Source organism: Grampus griseus (assembly GCF_964374135.1).
Source record: "Grampus griseus genome assembly, chromosome: 12".
In the NCBI taxonomy this organism is placed as follows: Eukaryota; Metazoa; Chordata; class Mammalia; order Artiodactyla; family Delphinidae; genus Grampus; species Grampus griseus.
Window position 1 is genome coordinate 41,211,256 of NC_139006.1, and position 10,111 is coordinate 41,221,366.

General features: G+C 40.7%; 1 protein-coding gene across 1 annotated transcript; it reads left to right on the forward strand.

The window, feature by feature from the left end:
• Nucleotides 1–575: 575 nt before the first annotated feature.
• On the forward strand, nt 576–9,622 carry HRH4 (histamine receptor H4; the record flags this gene model as incomplete). The annotated part of the gene is given in 4 exon segments (XM_082667118.1): nt 576–690; nt 3,979–4,142; nt 8,818–9,407; nt 9,409–9,622. Coding segments are annotated over 4 exon segments (1,083 nt in total).
• Between the last annotated feature and the right edge of the window lie 489 nt (nt 9,623–10,111).

Here is a 10,111-nt window from a genome sequence, read left to right on the forward strand (position 1 = left end):
TTCCTGGGAGCAGGGGCGGGGAGAGGAAAGTAAACAGTATAAATAAGTAAATAAAACTACATAGCATTTTAGAGGTTGATCATTGCTACTGAGAAGAACATAATAGCAGGGAGGAAATGTGTTAGAGGTAGAGGTTGCAATGTAAACGTCAGAGGTAGGGCTCACTGAGGAAGATGCATTGGAGTAAACAAAAGGAGCCTCTGAGGGAAGAGTGGTTCATGCCCAGGAAACCCATGCAAGAATCTGAGGGTGTGTGTACGGTGTATTTGATGCCAGATAGGGTGGAACAGAGTGAGCTAGGGGTGGAGGGAGTAGCAGAAGCCTTCTTCTCTCCTCCCCCTGGTTCCTTCACTTCCTTTTTATTTTCTTTACCATCTTCTTTTAATATAGTTTGTTTTCCCTCACTCCCCTACCTTCCCACCATCACAATTGGTCATGCCAAAGACTTATGGCTCTTTTCAAGGACCTGGCTATTAGTTTTTCTTATCAAGTCTATTTGACCCAGAAGCATGACTCCAGAGTGGAAGTTATGGAAACACCTAGGAGAGGGTATATCACAGATGTATTTCAGGTTCATGGTTTCAGGTTCTGAAACTCCTTTGGAAGGAGGCGCAAAACCACTCAACAAGACAGAGGAACTGAGCGTGACATTCGTATTAAACCATCCCAAAGAACTCAAGGTGACAGCAGGTGACATTCATTAAAACAAAAGGAATAGACTTGAGCCTGTTTTCAATTAACTGCTATTTCAAGCAGCTTCAGAGGTTTTGAACACACCTTTCTCTTTTGTCTAATTCAGAAAGTTTGTGAAAAACATTATCAATAAATAGACAATGGCATCTGTAATGCAAATGATTGGTGGCATCCCGCTCTTCTTTCCCATCCAGGGGAGGAAATGAGTGTGTATGTGGAAAATGCTCCTGTCGGGAACATTGGAAGCCACAACTCTGGGCCAAAATATAATAAATTTCTCTGTTTTGAAGATACTTTGATTTATCTCAGGTGATCCTGAGATACCACGGGTGCACACACACACACACACACACACACACACACCCCTTTGAGATGGAAGGCACCATAAGGAAGCTTAGAGAATTACACCCATTATCTTGTAATAACCTATAATGGAGTATAATCTTCGAAAACACTGAATCACTATGGTGTACACCTGAAACTAACACAATACTGTAAATCAACTATACTTCAATTAAAAAAATAATATGCCAGAAATATTTAGAATTCTAAAAGATATATATACACACACACATATACATACATACACATACAGTTAAAATGTAAAACAAGCAGGCAATTTGAACTACAGGTAAGAACTGACCATACAACTCTTCTTCTCGATGGTGTCTTGTCTCTCACATTTGTATGTAAATCTAGGCACAGGACACTAAGTTCTGCATTTCCTTACACTGGTTCTAAAACAACACCTTTATATCCTCATGTCGCCTTTTTTTTTTTTTTTTTAGGTTGTTTCCCTCCCTCGCCTATTGTAAATAGTGCTTCAATGAGTATTGGGTGCATGTATCTTTTCGAATTATAGTTTTGTCTGGATATATGCCCAGGATTGGGATTGCAGGATCATACGGCAACTCTATTTTAAGTTTTTTGAGGAACCTCCATACTGTTTTCCATAGTGGCTGTACCAATTTACATTCCCACCAACAGTGTAAGAGGGTTCTCTTTTCTCCACACCCTCTCCAGTATTTGTTATTTGTAGACTTTTTAATGATGGTCATTCTGACTGGTGTGAGGTAGTACCTCATTGTTGTTTTGATTTGCATTTCTCTAATAATTAGCAATGTTGAGCATCCTTTCATGTACCTGTTGCCCATCTCTATGTCTTCTTTGGAGAAATGTCTATTTAGGTCTTCTGTCCATTTTTGATTGGGTTGTGTTTTTTTGTTATTGAGTTGTATGAGCTGTTTATATATTTTGGAAATTGAGCCCTTGTCAGTCACATCATTTGCAAATATCTTCTCCCAGTCTGTAGGTTGTCTTTTCATTTAGTGTATGGTTTCATTGCTGTACAGCAGCTCATAAGTTTGATTAGGTTCCATTTGTTTATTTTTGCTTTTATTTCTATTGCCTTGGGAGACTGACCTAAGAAAAATGATTGGTATGATTTATGTCAGAGAATGTTTTGCCTATGTTCTCTTCTAAGAGTTTCATGGTGGCATGTCATTTTTTTTTACAATAATTATCTTTAAAATATACATTTAAAAAATTTTATTTATTTATTTACTATACAGCAGGTTCTTATTGGTTATCTATTTTATACATATTCAGTGTATATATGTCAATCCCAATCTCCCAATTCATCCCACCACCAGTACCCCTGCCCCGCTTTCCCACCTTGGTGTCCATACGTTTGTTCTCTACATCTGTGTCTCTATTTCTGCCTTGCAAACCAGTTCATCTGTACCATTTTTCTAGATTCCACATATATGCATTAATATACGATATTTGTTTTTCTCTTTCTGATTTACTTCACTTTGTATGACAGTCTAGGTGCATCCACATGTCTACAAATGACCCAACTTCATTCCTTTTTATGGCTGAGTAATATTCCATTGTATATATGTACCACATCTTCTTTATCCATTCGTCTGTTGATGGGCATTTAGGTTGCTTCCATGACCTGGCTATTGTAAATAGTGCTGCAATGAACATTGGGGTGCTCATGTCATCTTGTTTTGGGAGAATGAAGGGTTTCCTTCAATCTTCCCTTTCCTTTCTTTTATCTTTACTATTGTTCTTCATGATAGGTTAACTTGGTTCTCATATGGAAAATGGGAATTCCTGCCAAGTGCCTTCATAAAATATGAAGATATCCAACAAAATAAGATTTCAACCAAGCGTCCACTTAATAGATTATTTTCTTAGTGAGTAGACCACCTGTCTGAAATGTCAATACAACTGAAAACCCCTATAAGGCTAAAGGAAAAGGAACCCAGTTCAGTCATTTTCCACAATGAAGCAGTTTCTGTGCTGAGTTGAATCACTCAGGTATTTGTTCATTTGGTGAAGGGTAACAGTTAAAGTCAGGGGTTATGAAATCACATTGCTTGGTTTCAAATCCAATTTTTCCCTTACTTGGGCTAATAATGTCTCCTTTTTGAACTTCAGATTCCTTATCTGCTAACTCAGCATGGTGCCTACCTCACAAAGTTTCTATGAAAGTTAAATGAGATGATATAAGTAATACACATAGCACAATGTCCGGCATCTGGTAATTGCACAATACCTATTAGCTGTTATTAATTTCCTTGAGTTAAACGTGCGAGCCATTGGTCAACCCTGGATGTTGTGAAAAATACAAAGAGCGACTTCCCACACAGTCCCAGTCCTCAGGAGAAACAAGTTGACGCATGACAACGATATAAAGTAGGATATATTTGTACATGAGACGGGGAGAGATGAGTGAAGTGCCAGGAGAGGGCAAGTGACAGAGGGGTCACTTCTACCCAGGGAGTTCCAGGAAAGATGATAAGGAGGATGCCACTTTTTAAACCAAGTGAAGAATCAGAAGGAATTAAATAGACTTCTCCGTAGAAGAGAGGAGGATATTCTGGGAAGAAAGAATGTTGTTGGCAAAGGCAAAGAGATGTGACAATGTGAGATGTGTATGGGGGAAGGGTGGCCCATCCTGTTTGGGTTGGGTCATGAACACAAAGATGATGTGTGCTGTACATGGCTGGAAATACATGTTGGGACCTGAACTTAGTTTGGAAAGTAATAAGAAGCCATTGAAGGTACGATGTTTGTGACAGCTATTTTAAAAATGGTATTTAAAGAATGTGTATGAGATCAGTCCTGAGTTTGCTGATGAAATACCATGAATTTCTAAATTATAATCAAGCTCTTTTTGGTCAGTTCAGAGAGTTCATTGTGTTGTGTTCCTATGTCTCTTCGTATTCATTGATATGTGCTATTTTTCTTTACCCTCATTTTTTCCCTGTACAGGTGTGATCTCCATTCCTTTGTACATCCCTCACAGGCTGTTCAACTGTAAGTTTGAAGATAACATCTCTGCATTTTGGCTCACTATTGACTATCTTTTGTGCACAACATCTGTGTTTAACATTGTACTCATCAGCTTTGATCAATACCAGTCAGTCTCAAATGCTGTAAGTCAAAATATTAATTTACCCTCCTTAGAAGATTATTTACTTGTAAATTTTGGGTCCCCAAGCAAAAAATTTTTTTGTTTAATAGACAAAACTTAGAGACGCCTGTTACTCTTTTGTTATCTAGCACTAAGTTTTCATTGGTGCTTAGTGAACATTTTCTGTGTGATTTGGTTAGGTCACTCTCTTATGTACCACTAAAATGGGAAGGTGTCCACTAAAATCCAAGGCAAGTTGTGAGAAGTGGAAAATCGAGTCCATAGTAGATTGGATATGCATGAGTCTCACAGTAGGTTCATCTGTTCAACTCCTTAGACAACTTGAGACCTGAATGTTTTCTTCAGGATGGAACTTGGTGGGTGATTAGAAAGACTCCCAGACTTCTGAATGTCACGAGAAAATTAATTTTGAATGACCAAAGGAAAAGACAGTATACAGGGAAGCTATAGGTTATACAGTAGCACTAACCAGAAACTAACCAGTGCCAGTTTAGGACCCATGCCAAGAAAGTCTGAACTTACCCAAGATTTAGAACAGTCTCATCAACTAGTTCGTGACAGTTCTTAAGCTAAATTTATCAGCAATAGAATAAAGGAGAGAATAAGGTTGATGTTAATAAGGATGAGGGATGGGAAGAGGCCACAGAAACATGGACGGTGATCTGAAGTCTTTGAGACCTAGATGGGAAACTTCCTTCACTCCTGAGTTCCAGGGACCCAAATGTGTGGGAAACGACTGTGTGACAGGGATTTTGCTAAGGACACAAAACTGAATCTCCAGAGTCTTTCCTTTTGAGGAGCATAACAGTCTCATGTGGAGACAGATCCATAAACAAAGGGACTAAGTGTGGTGCTGGAGGCATTGAGAGGACAGTGACAGTTCTGTCCTGGGAGAGTTGTGCAGCTTGGAGGCAGACAGGATCAGGAGGGTGCACTGGACAAAGCAAGGATAAACTGCTGTAACGAAGAGACTCCAAAATGCTGAGACCAAACAAGATAGAAGCTAACTTTTCTCTCATAGAACAGTTCAGGAAGATGGGAAGGCTCTGCTCCAGGAACTCACCCAGGGATCCAGGCTCTGTACTCTCTAGAGCAGGGACCTATGGTGTCTGTTGCAACTGCTCAAATAAAACTTTATTATCCAAACAGGTCGTGGGCCACACTTGTTCCATGGACAGTGGTTTGCTGACCCCCACCCACCCTAAGTCATTAACCTCCTCTGCATGCTCCAAATCATGCTGTTGTCACTCCAGGTTCTAGAAAGGAAGGGCAAAAGGCAGAAGTCCAGGGTAAGGGATTTTCTTTTAACCAAGTAGTGCAGAATCACACAATCATTTCCACTCACCTTTCATTGGTGAAATTTAGTCATGTGGTCTTACCTTACTGCAAGGGAAGCTGGGAAGTGCGGCCTCTAGCTGAGCTGCCATATGGCCAGGAAGAAGTAGAGAATGGATGTGGTGGGACAGCCAGACACTTGACATTGAGTACTTTACTGGCACCAGAGTCCACTGCAGTTTGTTCTGGACGAACGCTGGAGAGAGTACAGATCAGTTTGGATTAGCCATCAGAAGCCTATAATCTCATATTTTTCAAACAGATAGTAATCCATTACTGAGTCATGAAATCAGTTCAGTCATGAAATCAGTTCAGTGGTTATTATGTCACTTTTTCGTAGAATGAAAAAATATGGAAAGAAGTACAACAGAACTTAAGTTAGAGTATAAACTATCAGAGTACCTTGTGCATAATAAAGGTAAGTATTGTTTTATGAATACTTCTGTCTGTATACTTCATTAGGGTATAAAATGTATTTCTCACTTTAGGTCACAGTCAAAATGTTTGAAAAGCAGTGCTCTGATTAATAATCTTTCTTTAACTAAATCTTTAATTTGTACTTTAAAATTTTCCTTTCTCTCTGGGTTTTCTTTTTAATCTTCACTGAGTGTTCCTAGTTATGTTCACTGGGACATTTCTTCACGGAACATCCAAGCTCTTGAGGCAACCTCAGCTTTGTGTTAGGGTAAGGGATGGCTTGCCCAGTTAGACAAAGGGCTTAGAAGTTACAGAGAGTTGAGGAGTGATGTCCAGAGAGAAAATGGGCGGGCTTGTTTCTTGGTCTTGCCCTGAGATATTCCCCTGGTAATGGAGGCTGTAAACTTGGTGAGGGTTAGGTCAGCTGGATCCGGGTCCCTGGTACACAGCACAGAGTCAAGTGTAAAAAGTGCTCCACGCATGAGTGTATGAATGCTCACGGGGGTGCTCAGGCAGCACTCGCACCTCTGTTGGCTGAGTTCCAACACAGCTGTATGAAGCCAGAAGGAAGCCTTTAAAGACCACAGGAGCTCATAGGAAGTGATCATGCGGAATTGAGCTCTTGCTGTAGCTAAAAGTAGAGGAGACAGTGTAATAGGGGAAGGCGGCAGGCTGGGCTTGGGAAATGGAAATCTGACAATAGTTTGGGGAAGGAAGGCTCGATGCAGATGGCAGTGCATGACAGGCACTTAGAACGGCTCTGCAATCCCATCTCATTATTAATACCAGCAAGTTCCAGGGGTTGCTCTGCCTCACAAAAGAAACCAGATTGACGGAATGTTTGGATATCTTATTGGGGTGGGGAAGGAAGCAGGGTAAGAGACAACATCCTGAATAATGGACATATTCTGTAGTGGGTGAGAAGTGGGCCACTGATGGATTTCAGGGAGGCACGGGCCTGGATTTAAGCAACGCTTGAACTGTTATCTGTTAAGAATGCTACCCAGAGATGAAGAGATTGGCATCATCTTCTCAATTCCCTTGGATGTCCATTATCCCATTTGACCTTATGCATAATAGAAAAGAGATTACTTTCCAGCATATTGCATCATATCATTACAAAGGCTGAACAGAGCAATTAAAAAACTAAATGCAGTTTATGACCATCTGGGTATTGTTACCATCTTCATAATCATTAGATTTAGCGCAAGTATTAATTAGTGGTATGAGAAGCAGAAGGCAAAAAAATGTATTGTACATGGGAGTTTGTGGTCAGCACCATAGGCATTTTAGCTTAGCCTCAGAAATACCAGTAATTTGGAAAAAGACAAAAAAAGAAAACCCCACTTCTCTGCATTTTTAAAAAATAATTTTTTTTTTTTTTAAACCAGCCTCCTTTTACCTTTAGCCAATTGGTGAGCCCTTCCCAGCATGTACAATCCATCAGAGAAAGACAGTGCTGGGCATTGTTACATCCCTTTAATAAAAATGAGAAACCACTTTAGAACAAGACTTGAAAACTCACAGAGAAAATAGCACTTGAGAGACGGTGAAAGGGAAGTGTGTTCCAACTTCATGGGTAAATCATTTCCTTTCCCTTGAGTGCAAAAGGCAGAAAAACATGGAATATTTGGGCTGGAAGGAATCTTACTGATCTAAAAGGTGTCCAGACAGGTTGTGTGCTCTAGGTCCCCTTAAGAAAGTCTTGGGTCATATGTTTATCCCTCATACAGGGTGGTTGGCATTTTAGATTTCTTATAGAAGATTTCAGAATCAATCAAAAGTCATGGGTCTTGTGATCCAAGAGCAACCCTCCCTCATAGAATCTCATTTTCCCTTACAGAAGCCTGTCCTTGTGACCGAGTGGACTTAGAACATTCTTCACCCCTATAAAAAGACCGTGGCACTCACCACAGCCATGTTTCCCCAGTGGCTGGCCACCCCTGCTTTGGCACCATTTTTGTCGGGTAGATACGTTTGTAGAAAGAAATGATTTGGTCACGCTCAGTAACACTGTAGTGTCTCCCCACAGCTGGTTTAAACTTTCTTTTTGTGCGTCATCTTGTGGGAGTAACATAAGAGTTCTTCTCTTTTTGACCCCACCTTGAAGGCTCAGCATAAACTGCAGAGTAGATTCTTCCTAAATACCGGATTTAGAAAAACCAGTGTCTTTTAAACTTTTCTGTGACTTCAGTGATAAATGCATTTTACACTATGATTCAGTACACACACTTCTCGTTCTCTATGTACATCTATATTCCCAAAGCAAAAGTTTCATCAAAAAATACATATCTTTAGGATGTGTGATGCATTCTGACACTGATTATTCCAATTCATTAAAAAAATTGCTGCTCATGATCCAGCTGGCAAGTTAAAAACACCGTGAAAGGGCTTCCCTGGTGGCGCAGTGGTTGAGAGTCCGCCTACCGATGCAGGGGACGCGGGTTCATGTCCCGGTCCGGGAAGATCCCACATGCTGCGGAGCGGCTGGGCCCGTGAGCCATGGCCGCTGAGCCTGCACGTCCGGAGCCTGTGCTCCGCAACGGGAGAGGCCACAACAGTGAGAGGCCCACGTACCGCAAAAAACAAAACAAAACAAAAAAACACCGTGAAAATGGGCATTTTGTTTCAGTTAACAGTTCAGGTTAGTGTCTGTGGACTAGGAAGACTGCATTCTTATTTTAGATATTGACCTTGACATTTTCTATAGTGTCAGAGGTTTAACCTTGAACTGCTAAGAAAGTCTACATCTTGGCCCAGGGTCCACCGAAATTGAACCCTCTGCCCTGGCCCAGATCATGTTACCCAAATTCAGTGAATATCCCCGCTTTGCACATCCCTGAAACTCCTGAGGGCCGATGGTACGCTTTGTGCAATCAACATATGCTCATTGTATTGAAAATAACTTACTTGGTTTCTTTTAGGTACCTTACAGAGCTCAGCACACTGGGATCTTGAAGATTGTGGTTCTGATGGTGGCCGTCTGGGTAGTGGCCTTCTTAGTGCATGGGCCAATAATTCTAGTTTCAGAGGCCTGGAAGAATGGGAAGGGGGATTGTGAACCTGGATTCCTAACAGAATGGTATATCCTTGCCCTCATGGTACTGTTGGAATTCATGATCCCAGTCTTGTTGATGGCTTATTTCAACATGTATATTTACTGGAGCCTATGGAAGTGTGGTAATCTCAGTAGGTGGCACTCTAGATTCACTTCTGTCTCTTCCAGTAGCTATGGACGCTCATTCAGGAGTGGACTGTTTTCAAGGACATCTTTTTCTAACCCAGAGGAAGCAGCAGCATCCCTTCGTTCAGAGAAACCAAGAAGAACGAGTAGGCTCTTGTTTTCCTTAATAGCCCAGCCAAATGGTGTAACTGCTTCCAAAACGGGCTCCCTCTCCCATTCAGATTCCCTTGTTCTTCAACAAAGCGAACATCTTGAGCTGTGCAGAGGCAGGAAATTAGCCAAGTCACTGGCCATTCTCTTAGGTGTTATTGCCACTTGCTGGGCTCCCTACTCTGTTCACAATTATTCGTTCAATATCCCCCACAGACCTCAGTCTGTCAGCAACAGCTGTGTATGAGTTCACATTTTGGCTTCAGAGGTTCAATTCCTTTGACAATCCTTTTTTGTATTCGCTGTGTCACAAGCGTTTTCAGAAGGCTTTCTTGAAAATAATTTGTGTGAAAAAGCAGTCCATACCATCACACAATCGGTCAACGTCCTCTTAATCTTTGTGCCTATGTAAATTTCAGTCTTGCTCTCACCTAAATGAATCTGGCTTTCATCTTGCCCTTTCCACTCTACTGAAAAAATCCAGAAAATCATAACACTTGAAAACTTGAAAAAAAAATACCTGGAACCTAGAAGTCAGTGGAAAATTATTCCGGTGAATAACAACAGCATAATTAGAAATTGACAGTAATATTTTTGTAAACTCATAATCACAAAAGCACTATATTTTTCTTAGTCATCACCTCTTCTTTGTCTTTTAGATGTTAAATAACGTTGATTGTGAAATTCAAGAATTTTGGTTTTCTATGTTCAGTGTTTGCTACAGTCTTAAGTGAATTTCCCTTTTTTATTTTACAGTGATGAAAACTCGTCACGTTTTAAGATCATTCCCTAAAGTATACAGTAGAAAAAAAAGAGCTCTTGTGCCCTCTTTGCTGGGGGTGGGTAACTGTTATGGTCACTGAGCAGGCGAATTAGGGTTTGAG